We start from the raw sequence: 18,223 nt of genomic DNA on the forward strand, positions 1-18,223 counted from the left end.
CCGGCTCATTTCTGTAGGAGGGCAGTTGCCCCCAGGTTGGTGGTTATCTGAGAAATGGGTCTCGGTGGAGCAATTTCAGGTTCCTTATTACGTTTTTAAATTGCGAGTGAGTCATTCCTCACTTCCCTCCTTAGGAGATAAAAACTCACCAGTCCATCACCGAGTAAAAATCTGGCGTCATGGTTTTGGGCTGTTAGGCCAAGGTAGATTTTGATGTTTCTGAGACTTTTACTGCTTCTGTTTTTCCACAGAAATAGAGGACAGGACAGCGATCATTATTTCCCCAGCTTGGATCTTCAACCACCGACTTTTCTCCTCGACTCTTGCTACTGTTTCTGGTGGGAAGTTCATTTCCATTTTGGCTGACATGCGGGGTGTCTTGTTGACATGTACTTATGTCTGGGTATACTTGTCTTCTCACATCCATTTTGGTAATTAGGAACACACCCCTAATTGCTGTTATGGGTTGTGGAAGTTTGGAAGGACATTAACCTATTTCCTGACCTTGCAAAATTTGAAGCAGAAACCTGGAAAGAAATATTTCACCTGTTTCTACTTCGTGGTGGTTTCGCTTAGGTGAAAGTCATCAGTAAGCTACTTTCTGGATGTGGATTCCCACATATTTATTGAAAACTCTAAATATATGGCAATTTGGGGGAAAAAATCTGGAAACTGGCTTATGGACAAAATTTCCATGAATATTTATTATGTGAGGCTGTTGTGAAAATATGGGTTAATTCCTTCACTCATTTAGAACCTACTATGTGCCAGTCATTGTTCTGACACTTGTGATAAGTAGAATCATACATTATTTGTCCTTCTGTGACTGGCTTGTTTCACTTAGCAAAATTTCTTCAGAGTTCACCACATGGCATCATGTATTAGATTTTCCTCTTTCTAAGCCTGAATAATGTTCCATTGCATGTGTTTTGTTTATCCATTCATCAGTCAGTGGCCACTGAGGTTGTATCCACTTTTTAGTTATTTTAATGTATAATGCAACTATGAACATGGATGTATAAATATCTGTTCCAGTCTTTGTGTACCCTTTTCACGGGAACATACCCCACAGTAGAATTACTAGATCATATGGAAATTTTATTTTTAATTTTTTGAAGAAATACTGTACTATTTTCCATAGTGGCTGCACTATTTCATATTCCCATACATAGTGCACAAGAATTTTAATTTCTCCACATGATCACAAACATTTGTTATTTCCTTTTTTTGATAGTAACCATATCAGGTGGTACCTCGTTATAATTTTGACTTGCATTTCCCTAATGATTAGTGATGTTGGGCAGCTTTTCATGTCCTTGTTGGACATTTACATATCTTCTCTGGAGAAGTGTCTACTTAAGTCCTTGCCCACTTAAAATATCATGTTGGATTTTTTTTTTTTTGGTTAAGTTGTAGGAGTTTGTTTTATATTCTGGATATTAACTCGTTATCGTCTTCTTTTTAAATAGGTTGAATTAAGAGTTGAATGACTGAGTGACTAAGCACACACACGCACACATCACTCTTCGTTTTTGGATTGTGATTATTTTATCTAACTTCAGGAGGTGATTAACTCTATGAGGTCATAAAAGTGTCTTCCGGTAATATACTTGAAACATTTTGCCTTTCACATTTAAGGCTTTGGTAGTTTGGAATAATTTTTGTATATTCTGTGGTATATAATCAAATTTCATTTTTCCAATATGGATAATGATTTCAGCACTGTGTACAGAACAGTGTCACCCTCTCCCTGCAATGCCATGCCACATTGTCAGAAAGAAACTGTCCAATGCCTCAATAAGTCAGGAAATCAAAGTCCTCAATAAATCTTCATTTAGGTGGGGATTCAGCTGTTACTATTTTCTGGTCTGGTGCAGAAACATACCGTTTTGGTGACCATTGCTCCATAATATAACTTGGTATCTGGTAAGGCAAGTATTCCTTTGTTCTTTGTTCTTATTTGCCATCAAGTCAAATATTCCTTCTGTATTGCTCTTTCATATAAAATTTAAAGCCTGATTCTCAAATGCAATAATAGCCCAAGATTTGCTTGAAATCCATAAAGCTATTTGAAGAAAATTGACATCTCTGTGATACTGTATATGTCTATCCAAAAAGTTGAATATTCTTTCCATTTATTTAGGTCTTCCTTAATGTTCTTCAGTGAAAAGATACAGATTTCTTCATAATATGCTTTTGCATCCTTTTAAAAGAACTATTTCCAGATACTTATCTAATATTGCTAAAGATATCTTTTAGAAATCATACTTTCTGGACAAATTCTACTAAGAAATACAGTTGATATGTGTGTAGTGGATTTGATCAGCTTTACTACAGTCTGTTCCCTCCCTGCCCCAGTTTAAAAATTTTATTTCATTTTTTTGGCTGTGCAGTATGCAGGATCTTAGTTCCCTGACCAGGAATTGAACCTGGACCTTTGATCATGGACGCACGGAGTCATAGCCATTGGATCTCCAGGAAATTCCCATCCCCCAGCTATTATTTATTAGTTTTCCCAGTTTTATTGAAGACCAACTGACAAAATTGTAATGCATACATTGTAATACAGTATTATAGAATTGTAATACAACTGTGAGAAATTATTCTCACAATCAAGTTAGTCAATGCATTTATCACCTCATATGGTTACCTTGGGCTCTAAAATCACTGCAGATGGTGACTGCAGCCATGAAATTAAAAGACACTTACTCCTTGGAAGAAAAGTTATGACCAAACTAGATAGCATATTCAAAAGCAGAGACATTACTTTGCCAACAAAGGTCCATCTAGTCAAGCCTATGGTTTTTCCAGTGGTCATGTATGGAAGTGAGAGTTGGACTGTGAAGAAAGCTGAGCATCGAAGAATTGATGCTTTTGAACTGTGGTGTTGGAGAAGACTCTTGAGAGTCCCTTGGACTGCAAGGAGATCCAACCAGTCCATTCTGAAGGGGATCAGTCCTGGGTGTTCTTTGGAAGGAATGATGCTAAAGCTGAAACTCCAGTATATTGGCCACCTCATGCAAAGAGCTGACTCATTGGAAAAGACTTTGATGCTGGGAGGGATTGGGGGCAGGAGGAGAAGGAGACGACAGAGGATGGGATGGCTGGATGGCATCACTGACTCGATGGACGTGAGTTTGAGTGAACTCCGGGAGTTGGTGACGGACAGGGAGGCCTGGCGTGCTGTGATTCATGGGGTTGCAAAGAGTTGGACACAACTGAGCGACTGAACTGAACTGAACTGAATGGTTACCTTTTTTTTCTTTTTGGTGAGAACATGTAATATCTGCTCTCTTAGCAAATTTCAAGTATTCAGTGTAGTATAATTAACTAGTCATTATGCTACACATTAGATCCTCAGAATTTATTCATCTTTTAACTAAAATTATGCACCCTTTTTCCTCCATTCCCCAGTCCCTGGCAACACCATTCTACTCTCTGCATGAAAATATGATTTTTTTAAAAAAACTGGAGGACAATTGCTTTTCAATGTTGTGTTAGTTTCTGCCATAAAACAACAGGAAAATATTTTTGATAGAAACAAACATCGCAATATCTATAGAATAAAATGTTAAAGTCCTTCCTCACCTTCCCCTCTCTTTTGTCTTCCCTGCTTTCTCAGGAAACTGCAGTTTACTCATCCAGATGTTTTCACCCTTCCAGATGGATTTCTATTCATTTGCACACATACACAGCATGTAAAAATACACGCGCTATCTGTGAGTCTTCTGTGTTAAATGTGTTCTGTAACTTGTTTTGTTCACCTTGCATAATACACTTTAGCGCATGGATGGGTGCCCAATGTGGATGAAACTGTTGGTTGACCCTTAATTTTAGCTGGGCAATAGCTCACCACAAGAAAGAGTACTATCTCTAGTTTTCTTTGCAGCCAGCTGTGGAAATGTAATTAAGTAGCTGATATGATGTAAGCAGTATATGTAGCAAGTTCTAGAAAACTTTATCTAAGAGAAAGCAGACACATATCTTTTGTCCTGTCTTCTCCATTTCCTCCATCCTGGCTCAGGGTGTGATGACTGGGTATGAGGGCTGGAGGGTCATCTTGGACTATGAGCTGGCACCATATCCTGGGTATGACAGAGTGGAAAGCTGAAAGGAATGTGGGTCCCGGAGGATGTCCTGAGGCACAAAGCTACCATCCGCAGCCCTGATTAGCCTACTTTTGAATTTTTATGTATGAAAGAAACAAACTTCTAACTGTGTAAAGTCATGTTATTTTGTTATTGTTCAGTTCAGTTCAGTTCAGTTGCTCAGTCGTGTCCAGCTCTTTGCAACCCCATGAATCGCAGCACGCCAGGCCTCCCTCTCCATCACCAACTCCCGGAGTTCACTCAGACTCACGTCCATCGAGTCCGTGATGCCATCCAGCCATCTCATCCTCTGTCGTCCCCTTCTCCTCCTGCCCCCAATCCCTCCCAGCATCAAAGTCTTTTCCAATGAGTCAACTCTTTGCATGAGGTGGCCAATATACTGGAGTTTCAGCTTTAGCATCATTCCTTCCAAGGAACACCTAGGACTGATCTCCTTCAGAATGGACTGGTTGGATCTCCTTGCAGTCCAAGGGACTCTCAAGAGTCTTCTCCAACACCACAGTTCAAAAGCATCAATTCTTTGGCGCTCAGCTTTCTTCACAGTCCAACTCTCACATCCATACATGACCACTGGAAAAACCACAGCCTTGACTAGACGGACCTTTGTTGGCAAAGTAATGTCTCTACTTTTCAATATGTTATCTAGGTTGGTCATAACTTTTCTTCCAAGGAGAAAGCGTCTTTTAATTTCATGGCTGCAGTCACTGACTGCAGTGATTTTGGAGCCCCCAAATAAAGTCTGACACTGTTTCCACTGTTTCCCCATCTATTTCCCATGAAGTGATGGGACCAGAGGCCATGATCTTCGTTTTCTGAATGTCGAGCTTTAAGCCAACTTTTTCACTGTCCACTTTCACTTTCATCAAGAGGCTTTTTAGTTCCTCTCAGGGCCAAAGCTAATATTAAGTAATTTGTCTAACCACTGTCTTATTTAGGAACTTTCAGATTGTTTCCTACTTTTTGCTGTTATTAATAATGTCAGACATGTTTTTATTTTTCTTTAAGGTAGAATTATTAAATCTTTTCTAGCCAGATTTGTTGAGGTTTAATGTATGTATAATAAAATTCATTCTTTAAGCATACTCTATGAGTTTTCACAAATTCATAGTCATGTAACACTCACCACCATAAAGACATAGAAAGTTCTGTTACTCATCTCCCAATTCCTTTGTACCCCTTTGTCATCAACCTATCCCCACAGCCCCAGCTCCAGACAAAGAATGATCAATTTTCTGTGTCTATAGTTTTGCCTGTTCCAGAATGTCATGTAAATGGAATCATACAGTATGTATCCCTCAGTCTGACTTCTTTCACTTAGCATAAGAGAACTGAAATGCATTCATGTTTGAGTCAGCACATCAGGGCAGTGGGAATTCTGCTAGAAGCCTCCCATGGAAATGATGAAAACCTCATAAATATATCCCACCATGTGCAACTCAATTTTCTCTCCACTTAAAGTGACTCTATGTTCATATGCCTATAATAGATCAGTTCATGCCTATTAGTGAGGCTGGATCAATAGCACCTTTTGCTCCCTCTCAGCTGTTACATTTGGATAATAACTATGGTTCCTTTATCTTAGAAAGGCCCTCAGAATGCTTATGGATATCCAAACACCACCAGATCGGAGGGAAACTAATGATGGAAGGGACATTGGCATGGAAACAGACAGCAGATTTCACCAATTGTGGTAAATTATTTTAGTTTTGCAAATTTTACAAAAAGTGGGCATATGAACCTAATTCTAGGGCCCCCTTCGTGCCCTTGTGCTAATGAGGGCTCTTGAAGTGTGTGTGTCCTTGGTGTCATGGTACTTTCGCCTCTGCCAGTCACCATGCCCTCAGCCCAGTCCTCCATCACTCCTGGTTCTTCTAAGCCTTGAATCTCTCTTGGATTTTATGAGGTTGACTAGTCCCAGGAACATGTATTTTGTTGTTGTTATTGAGGCTTCTTTTGCCACTTCCTTTCTTCCAAATTTTTTTAAAAAAATCCACCTTTGTTTCTTCTCTTATTTTTTTTCTATCTTTTTGGTTTTATACATTTTTCATTCTTAAATGGGGTGTGGGGAGGAAGAAGAACCTACATGTTCAGTATGGTGTGTGTTTGGAAAGGAGATGGCAGTACTCCAGCTGTACCATGATTGGGTATAGCCTCAAATTGGTCACATTCGAGACTATAACTCTTGCATCAGCCCTTGGGGCTCAGGGAACATCTGAAATATCTGAATCAGAGACAAAATAGGGCCTTTCAGATGTCCTCAGAAAGTTCTAATATAGCACAAAATGGTTTGTATCCTGTTTGGGTTTTTGCTGTCCTTGTAGGACTGAGGCGGGAGATCCTGCCTGATTCCTCCATGCTGTGTTTTACTCCAGAGGCCATGAGTTCTTATTGGTCCTGATTTTTCAGGGCAGTACCTTCTCAGCCTGTTCTGTAAAATATTTGTTTCCAAGGGCCTGATGGTGAAATGTCTAGGACATGTTCTGTTAGCCAAGGTCTGAATGATGGATGCTGGACAAGGTTTGGTAGTTAACAATTAAGAGTGCCCAGTGAAAGTTTCAGACCTGGACATTGAACAACAGACTGTTCCAAATTGGGAAAGGAGTATGGCAAGGCTGTATATTGTCACCCTGCTTATTTAACTTCTATGCAGAGGACATAAGGAGAAACGCTGGGCTGGATGAAGCACAAGCTGGAACAAGATTGCTGGGATAAATATGAATAACCTCAGATATGCAGATGACACCACCCTTATGGCAGAAAGTGAAGAAGAACTAAAGAGCCTCTTGATGAAAGTGAAAGAGGAGAGGGAAAAAATTGGCTTAAAACTCAACATTCAGAAAATTAAGATCATGGCATCTGGTCCCATCACTTCATGGCAAATAGATGGGAAAACAATGGAAACACTGAGAGACTTTATTTTCTCGGGCTCCAAAATCACTGCAGTCAAGCCATGAAATTAAAAGATGCTTGCTCCTTGAAAGAAAGTTATAACAAACCTAGACAGCTTATTAAAAAGTGAGACGTTATTTTGCTGACAAAGGCCATCTGCTCAAAGCTATGGTTTTTCCAGTAGTCATGCATGGATGTGAAAGTTGGACTATAAAGAAAGCTGAGCACTGAAGAACTGATGCTTTTGAACTGTGGTGTTGGAGAAGACTCTTGAGAGTCCTTTGGACTGCAAAGAGATCCAACCAGTCCATCCTAAAGGAAATCAGTCCTGAATATTCACTGGAAGGACTGATGCTGAAGCTGAAACTCCAATACTTTGGCCACCTGATGCGAAGAACTGACTCTTTTGAAAAGACCCTGATGCTGGGAAACATTGAAGTTGGGAGGAGAAGGGGACAACAGAGGATGAGATGTTTGGAAGGCATCACTGACTCAATGGACATGACTTTGAGTAAACTCTGGGAGTTGGTGATGGACAGGGAAGCCTGGCATGCTGCAGTCCGTGGGGTCACAGAATCAGATACGACTGAGCGACTGAACTGAACTGAACTGAATGAAAGTTTTGGAGATTTGTTAACTATTGATATCAGTGTTTTACTTTTGTTTTTCACTAAGACTGAATTCTTAGAAATGTGGATGAGTACTTAAGTTTTCCAGCCCTCATACTTATGCTTTCCAGAAGTATTAGCTAAAACCATGCATTTTGGAATCATAACTTAAGTTTGTATTAAATATAAATCTGTCTTGTATAGACAGACAAGTCTGTTTATCTAAATAGGAAAGAGTGGATATAGAAAAATGGAAGTTAGATTGTGTTTTTGGAAAGAATAAGAACACTCTTTGGAACAAGGAGTGACTAGCACTGGTGGTCGCAGACGAAGAGGGTCCAACATCGTGGTATTAAGATCGGGGATTAGCCAGGTGTCTTGAGAGAGGTGTAGTTGTGGCTCTAGTCCTCCAGTTCCTAGGAGACGGAGCCTCTGGATGACCCTGCTAGTCAGAATGAGATGGTAACAAGACACAGTGAAGTAACTTGCAGCCTAAGAGAGAGGATATCTAGTGACCAGGACTTAACAAATATGGAGACAGAGAAGGTTGCTGCTGGAGAGTAGCTGGACATGGGTGGTGAACAGAGAGGAAAATAATACATCTATGCACACAAGAATCTGTTGATGATGGACATTCCTGGATGGCAATGGAATCTTAGTGTGAAATAGAATGTGCTTGGGGGAACTTGTTGATTTTTTTCCTGGTCGATTAAGACTCTGGTCAGCAAGGAAGAAAGGGAGATCTGAATTTGAATCTATCCCCCACTGCCCATCATCTGTGTGACTCTGGGGAAATTCCTTAATCTATTTAAATGTTTATGCCTTTTATGTAAATAAAAATAATAAAAACACTTACCTTATAAGTCTTTATGAAGATCAAAATGGTGAATTCACAGAAAGCAAGATTAAAGCACAGTCAATAAATGTAAGACACTGGTATTCAGTTCAGTTCAGTTCAGTCACTCAGTCGTGTCCAACTCTTTGTGACCCCATGAATTGCAGCACTCCAGGCCTCCCTGTCCATCACCAACTCCTGGAGTTCACCCAAACTCATGTGGTTTGAGTCGGTGATGCCATCCAGCCATCTCATCCTCTGTTGTTCCCTTCTCCTCCTGCCCCCAATCCCTCCCAGCATCAGAGTCTTTTCCAATGAGTCAACTCTTCACATGAGGTGGCCAAAGTATTGGAGTTTTAGCCTCAGCATCAGTCCTTCCAATGAACACCCAGGACTGGGCTCCTTTAGGATGAACTGGTTGGATCTCCTTGCAGTCCAAGGGACTCTCAAGAGTCTTCTCCAACACCACAGTTCAAAATCATCAATTCTTCAGTGCTCAGCTTTCTTCACGGTCCAACTCTCACATCCATACATGACCACTGGAAAAACCATAGCCTTGACTAGATGGACCTTTGTTGGCAAAGTAATGTCTCTGCTTTTTAATATGCTATCTAGGTTGGTCATGGAGAAGGCAATGGCACCCCACTCCAGTACTCTTGCCTGGAAAATCCCATGGACGGAGGAGCCTGGTAGGCTGCAGTCCATGGGGTCGCTCAGTTGGACACGACTGAGCGACTTCACTTTCACTTTTCACTTTCATGCATTGGAGAAGGAGATGGCAACCCACTCCAGTATTCTTGCCGAGAGAATCCCAGGGATGGGGGAGCCTGGTGGGCTGCCGTCTATGGGGTTGCACAGAGTCTGACATGACTGAAGCGACTTAGCAGCAGCAGCAGCAGCAGGTTGGTCATAACTTTCCTTCCAAGGAGTAAGCGGTATTATGTTCCTGCAATTGAAAGTACTTTTATTTATTTTTTAAATATAAATTTATTTATTTTAATTGGAGGCTAATTACTTTACAGTATTGTATTGGTTTTGCCATACATCAACATGAATCCGCCACAGGTGTACACATGTTCCCCATCCTGAACCCCCCTCCCACCTCCCTCCCCGTACCATGAAAGTACTTTTAACCTAACCCAATCCAACTCTACACCATTGAACTTATGACTTCCATTACCATAATTCATCAGAAGAAGACCATGAAGAAGGTAAAGTCCAACTGTAGCTACAGTTCAAGAAACCATGCCGGAACAGAGGTCAACTACTTATGTGGGAGGAGGGAACATAGCAATCAAAATGATCTTTGAGACCTGGAGATGCAAGCTTAGTGTGGCTTAGCACCTAGATATGCTGCAGTTGAGTATGTGGGCCACTTTGAATTCCACATGGTGTATATATCACTTGGTTAAAACCCTTTAGTGAGAGACTTTCCTGGTGATCCAGGGGCTAAGACTCTAAGCTCCCAGTGCAGGAGGCCTGGGTTTGATCTCTGATTGGGGAACTGGATCCCATATGCTGCAACTAACAGAGTGCAGTCAAACAAACCAATCCTCCCCCCTCCCTGCCCTCAAAAAACCCAAAACAACCCTTTATTGATACTTTGTCATCCACATTGGAAATCTAGGTTATGGCAGAGCTCTCTGCCTCATCACTCATATGAAATAAACTTTTATATCCCAGAACTTTGCTGCTGTCTAGACCCAGCTGCACTTTCTAAAATAACTTGGTTAGGATATCAGGCAGGATCTTGTGTGCAGGAGGATATGAGCAAGATTGAGAACCACCCCAGTCAATAAGTAACTAAGTGCAAAATGGAAAACAGCTATCCAGTGTAACAAACTAACATTAGCTGATCACCCCGTGCATTCTAAGGTTGAACCAATTATAAAGCTCAATCAGTATCATTTTCTATTACGACCATAGCGGCCAGCTCAAACTCAAAGAGAACCAGTCATTTACATAGTTAATCAAGGACAGATTTGGGACCAGAGGTTAGGACTGGCATTCTTTCCAATTCATCCTGCATTGAACTGGAGTGAATATGACTACAAGTGAGGCACTTAATTTTATTAGCATATCCTTAGTACTGCGACACTGAGATCAACTGCGGAAATTCAAAACCACAGAATTTATCAAAAATAACTTGGGGCAGAAAATTGTTAATGAAGAGGCAATAACGATTCCACCAAATGCAAGCAAAAACCAGGGACAGAGTAAGATTTTTTTCCCTATTCCTGGGAAGGATGACATACAAAGAACCTGAGAAAGGGAGAGAAGGAAAACATCTCCTAACCCTTTTATTTTGAAGAACAGAAATGAACGGTTTCCTTGAGTTTTTTGGTCAATAGGATTTTACAAAAGCAGACTTCTTCTTCTTCTTTTTTTTTTTTTTTTGTTTTAGAGAGCATTTCCCCTCATTAAGGGACTTTAGAAGGCAGTCGTTGCTCCATTGTAATGTTGCTTATTTTTGAGGATTTTTCTTCAACCGAGTGGACCCTTAGTGAGAGGACACTGCCAAGCTGATCAAGTTCCCCAACCACTGTTTTGACAACAGCTTCTTCTTTTGAGTCTAAAATAAAATAAATGCAAGCTTAGGACTCATTCTTAACAGGTGGAAAGGTATTTAGTCACAACGGGTATGCTCGTATAAAACAGTTTGCAGAACTTCCCTGGTGGTCAAATGGCTGAGAGTGCTGCTCTCAATGCAGGGAGCCTGGATTTGATCCCTGGTCAGGGAGCTAGATCCCACATTCTGCAGTTAAGACCCAGCACAGCCAAGTAAATAAATAAATAAAAATATTAAAAAACCCCAACAAACAGTGTTTGCGAGTTCGCTGAAAATTGAGATGTAATACTTACTATCTGTGCTTAGCAAGGCCTGAGACTATCTTTCTTATCTTTTAGAACAATGGGTGTTTGAAAACATAAGTGAAACATGCATAATTCATGTTGATATATGGCAAAACCAATACAATATTGTAAAGCAATTAACCTCCAATTAAAATAAATAAATTTATACTAAAAAAAGAGAAGTATCAGGCAGGTATAGGCCTGGAGCAACTAATATTTTCTTTTAAACACCAACTTGCCCTGTTTTTGTGGTTTAAAATAAAGTTGCTTTTCTAGAAAAACATTGAAACTGGGAAAATAATAGGTTCTAAGTAAGAAAAATTGTTGGGGGAATTGATTTCCCATTTCCGTAATTTCATAATTTGACCACATCTGTTCTACAGGAATATGAAATATGAATGTTAAGAGCTGATACCTTATCCCTTCATTCACTAGAACTAAACTTATATACAATTTTACTTAGTTTCCAAATAAGTGACTTATTTAATACGACTGCTGGAGTTTAAGAGTTATTCCAAGTTAAAAAAAACAACCCTCCTGTACCTTTGACTTGATTTTCAGAATTTTGGGGCCCACGCCCTTCTGATTTGTAACATGTGGACTTGCTTATTCTGTGAAGAGAAAAGAAAATTATTGCAGTTTTCTTTCATTAGGGAGCTCATGCTGCTGCTGCTGCTGCTGCTGCTAAGTCGCTTCAGTCATGGCTGACTCTGTGCGACCCCAGAGACAGCAGCCCACCAGGCTCCCCTAACCCTGGGATTCTCCAGGCAAGAACGCTGGAGTGGGTTGCCATTTCCTTCTCCAATGCATGAAAGTGAAAAGTGAACGTGAAGTCGCTCAGTTGTGTCCGACTCCTAGCGATCCCGTGGACTGTAGCCCACCAGGCCCCTCTGTCCATGCATCAATAACTATGAATGGGGAATAAAAGTTTTGGAGTGCTAGTTTCAATTGAAGTTCTAGTTTCAAATATGGCTTCAACATTAGCTGAAGGAAATGAGATCTCCAAGATCTCCAGGATCCCCTGGAGAAGGAAATGGCAACCCACTCCAGTATCCTTGCCTGGGAAATCCCATGGACAGAGGAGCCTGGCTGGCTATAGTTCATGGAGTCTCAGAGTCAGACATGACTTAGGGACTAAACAACAACACGACAGGGTGGTGGCCAGTGAAGCCACAATGGAGTGTGTTATTAAAAGAAACGTGCTTCCGTGCTCAATCTTAGAAAGCAGTTTTCCTCCTGGATTGGAGTCCAGGCATTGCTCAGTATTCCGTATTTAAATCTTCTCTACAGTAATAGGTATAGATACTTTACATACTAAGAGATTGGATTTTGCTGCCTGTTTTCATGTCATTTAGATGCAGTAACAAATTGCTAAGTGATGTTCTTCAGAGCAGGAAATTCTGGGATACAGTGTTGGTTTACACATACACTGAGAAAACCTAGTCTATGTGTGATTCATGTTTTTCACAAGTTGATATTTACCTTCCTTCCCCATCTATTAATTTGCAATACATTTCAATTTCTTTTTCTAAAAATATTTTGACATCGAGAAGCCTTTCGTGCTCAAGCTTCTGGCCTTCTGTTTCCATCCGAATCTGCTGGAGTTGGTCCTCCATTGCTCCAATCTGCTCTTGGATTTGCTGGAGCTGATGGCAGTAATTGCTTTCAGTCTCAGCCAAGGAGCATTCGTAGGAATGTTTCTGAAAGAACAAAGCACAGCTTGCACGTGTAACAGATAAACCACATGTTTATGCTTTAAAAACATTCTCAAGGTGGAAAGAAATATTTTGTACAAGGGCTAAATCTTTCCCCTTGAAAATCAACATTAGCCAAATTAAAAAAATTTTTTTGCTCTTCATTGAAAAAGCTTTCTGTTTTTCCTTCTTCAAGTTTTGGGATTAGTGAATCAGAAGGAATATTTATAGAAAAAATGCTTGATATATAATATGTCCATGTCTATTTAATACATTTTAGTGAAATATAATTAGTTATATGTATTCAGCTATATAATTAGTTATATATATTCAGTTATATGTTTATATATATATATATATATATGGGTTCCCAGGTGGCTCAGTGGTAAAGCATCCACCTGTCAATGCAGGAGATGCTGGTTCGATCCCTGGGTTGGGAAGATCCCTTGGAGAAGGAAATGGCAACCCACTCCAGTATTCTTGCCTGTAGAATCCCATGGACAGAGGAGTCTGGTGGGCTACAGTCCCTGGGGTTGCAAGAGTCAGACATGACTTAGCAACTAAACGACAACACATACACACCCGCATATATATATATATGTTTGTATTTACTTAACACACACACACATTCAAGTTAAGGTGGTGCCTACGAACCGTGGCCAGGAGGGACTGAAGTTCTATTTCCAAGGTTTGCAGGTTGCGCTTCAGTTCCATCAGCTCATTTCTGGCTGCCATAGCCGCTCCCGCATCGTCAGAAATCTGCTGATGCAGCGATGCGCTCTGAAGCATAGTTGTCAGATGGGTTAGTGACCCGCTTGGTGGTCTCCTGAACAAACCCCTTGGCCTGTGATTTGCTACATGTACCTTCTCGTTAAACCAGGCCTCGGCATCTTCACGGTTCTGTTCCGCCAAGTCCTCGTACTCAGCCCTCATGTTGTTCAACAGAACAGTGAGGTCCACTCCTGGGGCTGCATTTATTTCCACATTCACGTTCCCCCCGGCTGCACCCTGCATGACTTTCATTTCCTGGAAAAGCTATATGTATTAATCATCAAGGTAGATTTAAAGAAAATTATTAAAGTATAGTTGATTTCAGGCTTCCCAGGTGGCGCTAGTGGTAGAGAACCTGTCTGCCAGTGCAGAAGGTGTAAGAAACATGGGTTCGATCCCTGGCACAGGAAGATCCCTGGAGAGGGAATTGGCAATCGCCTCCAGTATTCTTGCCTGGAAAATTCCATGGACAGAGGAGCTTGGCAGGCTGTAGTCCATGGGGTCGCAAAAAGTCAGGCATGACTGAGCACACACACACACACACACACACACACACACAAGTTGATTTACAATGTGATATTAATTTCTTCTATACAGCAAAGTAACTCAGCTATACATACATACCTATAGATTCTTTTCGATATTCTTTTTCATTATGGTTTATCACAAGGTATTGAATATAGTTCCCTGTGCCATACAGTAGGACTTTGCTGTTTACCTCTCCTGTATGTAATAGTTTGCCTCTGCTAATCTCAAACTCCCAATCCATCCCTTCCTTCTCCCCCTTCCCTCCTGGCAATCACAAATCTATTCAGGGTAGACTTTTGATTGAGATCCACAGCGGACTTGAGGAAGGGCATCAGATACCATAAGAAGCCAGGGTTCCTTACCTCCTGGTGAGTTTTTTGGAGGTATGTCAGTTCCTCACTGAGTGCTTCACACTGCATCTCCAGGTCACTTGTACAAAGAGTCAGCTCATCCATAACTCTGTGAAGACCGTTGATGTCAGCCTCAACACTCTGGTGGAGAGCAAGCTCATTTTCACACCTGGAAGGTTGTTAACATGCTTGAGAACTATAATCGTAGGTAGGTGCAAAGCATGACTTTTCTAGATGTTTCATATACTAAAAGATACCGATGTTCAGTACATACCCCCGAAGCAGATGATGATAGCAAAATGATGAAACATTTTGAAACACCTATTGGTTTATGAATATTATTTTGGAGCTGTTTCTTCAGAGTTGATTTTTGGCATCCTGTATGCTTAACCGTAGAAGAAAACTACTCTTTAAAATTTATGATAGCTTTAACCTAAATGTCCATAGCAGAGAAATAGATAAAGAAGATATGGTACATATATACAATGGAATATTATACAGCCATTAAAAAGAATGAAATAATGCCATTTGCAGCAACATGGATGGACCTAGAGATTATCATACTGAGTAAAGTGAGTCAGGCAGAGAAGGGGAAATATTGTATGCCATCCTTCATATGTGGAATCTAAAAAGGAATGTTACAAGTGAACTTATTTGCAAAACAGAAACAGGTTCACCTACTTAGAGAACAAACTTATGGTTGTCAGGGGGGAGTGATGGGAGGAAGGGATAGTTAAGGAGTTAGTACCACTATATTTAAAATGGATAACCAATAAGAACCTACTGTATAGCACAGGGAACTCTGTTCAGTGTTATGTGGCAGCCTGGATGGGAAGTTTGAAGGAGATGGATACATGTATCTGTATGGCTGAGTCCCTTTGCTGTCCTCCTGAAACTATCACAGCATTGTTAACTAGTTATACTCCAATATTTAAAAAAAAAAGGTTTTAAAAAGTTAAAAAAATTAAATTTATGCTAGCTTTGTATCAGGGCACATTTAATCTCTTCAGTCATCTAGTCTGACTTTATAAAACCATGTTGGTTTTTAAAGCAAAAGTTATGTTCTCTATTCCAACGTAGTATTTTTACCTTTATTATAATTAATTACTTTATGTTTACCTACTTCAGCCTGAAGTCATCAGCGGTCAGTCTGGCATTTTCATTTTGTAGAACAATGCTGGCATTGCAGGTAGTCACAGAAATAATCTAAATAGGGTAGATGGTGCAAAACGTTAGGTCCCAAAAGTCAAGGGAGATTCCAGATCTCATTGTGATTCTTACCTTCTTAATCCATAAAATATCTATTTTAGTATCATTTTTTCCTATTTTAAAGAAATGTGGATTTTCTGCAGAGTTTAAGAGCCAAATGTAAACTTTCCCAATCACAGACAGTTTTATTACTCTTCATCAAAAAGTATGGGGTAATAAAAGATCAATGAAACAGTTCTATTTGGAAACAATTTCTCTTTCATCAATTAATTCTGCAAATTCTTATTGCCAGGCAGTGTGCCAAGCGCTGGGAATGTAGTGTTAGCAAATTCACACAAATTTGCTAAGCATGTTTTCTATTACATCTTTTTTTTTTAAGGTTGTGCACACCCAAAGCCTGTAGTAAAAGTCTCCATCTTTCTTACCTGCCTTTTGAGATCTTCAGTGACTGAGAAGTATTTACTATAGTCATGAGCAAGCTGCCGGCCAGAACCAGGCCCATATTTCTCATACCAGCCCTTGATTTTCTGCTCGAGGTCAGCGTTGGCCTCCTCCAGAGTACACACGTGGTCCAGATAGGATGCCAGGCGGTCATTGAGATTCTGCAGTGTTACCTTTTCATTCCCAGGGAGGAGGCCATGCTCATTTTCAAGAAAACCAGTACAGACACCACTTCCCAACCCTCCACCACCATGAGAGAAACTTCCTTTAGAAGAAACGCTTCCAAGAGGGCCAGAGAAGCTGCTTCCTGCTCCCAACCCACTGCATACATTTCCAGCCCTGAAGCCTGTCCTTCCACCAGTTAGCCGACCAGTGCCAGCTTGAGAGCAGAGCCGCCTGGATCCACCAGAAAGTCGAAAAGACATGGCAACAGCACCAAACGACCCTTTCTCAGAGAGGAGCGAAGCCAAAAGTCACCATCCATGGAAGTTCGCTCTGTTGGCCTTTTATAGGATTTAGGAGGTCATTTCAGCCTTAACTATGCCCATCTGTAATAAAATATTACTTGCATGCTAATTGTTGTTTTTCATAATTGGGTGATTTTTTAACAGTGTCCAGTCTGTAGGTGGAAAGCTGGCCCAAGGATATCTTTGTATATGAAAAAGGTGCCAGATAGAGTAATACCAAATCATAGTTTTAAAAGTCAATATTGTATATGAGTCAATGTACATCTTTTTGATCTCTGAAATATATTTTAGTTGTTTTTCCCTCCAATATAACAAAAGATTCATAATTCAAATGGACAATGTCTAACGCTTTTGTTCTGTAAATACTTATGTAGTATTTTTATTATTCATGTGTTATCGAATGTTTTCTTTATTATTCAAATCAGGCGCTCTCAATATATAGTGATCCTTTGGTAGTGGGAGCTCTCTAATTGATTAAAAAAAAACAGAAATAAAAGTCCTGCAGAACTTTGCTTATCAATTTAACTAAAAATTAGTGAGTATGTGGCATTGACCGAAAAATTACTTGTATTGCGATTTCTTGGTTTAGTCCAGGAACAGAATGTCTATTGAAGTAACTTCTGAGCCTCCAAATTGCTCATTTTTCTAATGCAAAAATATTGTTTAGCGTTTTATAGTTTAAATGTATGTATTTAAGACATTATGAATTTTTTTGAGAAACGAGCTTCATGTTGGTGAGGGAGTGAAATATATGAAAAAGAGGGGGATTTTCATCACTACTTGGAAAACCAATAATCATGGTACTTTAGATAAAAGATTAGTTGTCACTGATGAGCAGAGTCTTCCTCCTTCTGCTTTGATGCCCATGGGAAGTCATCCTGTCCAGTGGGTGCTTCTTTTCCCTGTTGGGCAAATGAAAATAATAATGTTGAAAAGTCTCAAATGAATGTTGAGCAGTTCCAATAATTAATGATTACAACACAGTTGGATGGGCACAAACATTTTGTAAGTGTTAATTATTTAAATTATTATAATAAAGCAGACATGTCAGACAGAGTCAGCTGTCCATCACTTAAAATGGTGCAACTTGATTGGTTAACTGATTATGTGTCCAAATAGTTTTGAAACAGTAGTTTTTCTGAATAAGAGTTGTCAATGTTGTGGATAGTGAATACCTTTGAAAAACATCCAACATTATTGTTTTTAAATGATATTTGGTATACCAGAATCCATAAAAATCCGTATTTTTTGACCCAAAGTATTTAAAGATAATTAAGGTAAAACTAACTGAGACCATTGGGACAAATTTAGAACAATGTGTGATAAGAGATTCAGCTCATATTTAGAAACTTGGTACTGATTTTGTAGTGACCTGGTCAAAATTTCAATCTTTTTGTCCGTGCTTCCCATGAGTAATATAAGTAAAACAGAGTATGTTGTCAGTGTAATAGTTAATAAGTCCTGAGTTT

The 18,223-nt window shown here is 39.9% G+C and overlaps 2 protein-coding genes across 6 annotated transcripts in view; one reads left to right on the plus strand and one right to left on the minus strand.

The window, feature by feature from the left end:
• The window catches only part of LOC121820695 (uncharacterized), a 61,784-nt gene extending 44,921 nt beyond the window's left edge, over nucleotides 1-16,863 (plus strand). The window contains exons 3-6 of one of the 5 annotated variants that reach the window (XR_006061385.2): nucleotides 252-338; nucleotides 5,692-5,799; nucleotides 14,713-14,845; nucleotides 16,226-16,863. Coding sequence is in view for 1 of the 5 variants with exons in the window: in XM_060395600.1 (XP_060251583.1) it covers nucleotides 5,692-5,799; nucleotides 16,226-16,298 (181 nt within the window). In the remaining 4 variants the exon portion in view is untranslated. The remainder of the gene's footprint in view (nucleotides 1-251; nucleotides 339-5,691; nucleotides 5,800-14,712; nucleotides 14,846-16,225) is intronic. The other 4 variants (XR_009595593.1, XR_009595594.1, XR_009595595.1 and 1 more) reach the window with 4 other exon arrangements.
• Nucleotides 10,599-16,764, minus strand: KRT26 (keratin 26). The gene is made up of 8 exons (XM_004012872.6): nucleotides 16,272-16,764; nucleotides 15,761-15,843; nucleotides 14,650-14,806; nucleotides 13,853-14,014; nucleotides 13,643-13,768; nucleotides 12,777-12,994; nucleotides 11,838-11,905; nucleotides 10,599-11,013 (listed from the first exon to the last, which is right to left on the minus strand). The coding sequence occupies exons 1-8, from the start codon at nucleotides 16,710-16,712 to the stop codon at nucleotides 10,862-10,864; spliced, it is 1,407 nt and encodes a 468-aa protein (XP_004012921.1). The 5' UTR covers nucleotides 16,713-16,764; the 3' UTR covers nucleotides 10,599-10,861.
• Nucleotides 16,864-18,223: the final 1,360 nt, after the last annotated feature.

Source organism: Ovis aries, chromosome 11 (genome assembly GCF_016772045.2).
Source record: "Ovis aries strain OAR_USU_Benz2616 breed Rambouillet chromosome 11, ARS-UI_Ramb_v3.0, whole genome shotgun sequence".
Taxonomy (NCBI): Eukaryota; Metazoa; Chordata; class Mammalia; order Artiodactyla; family Bovidae; genus Ovis; species Ovis aries.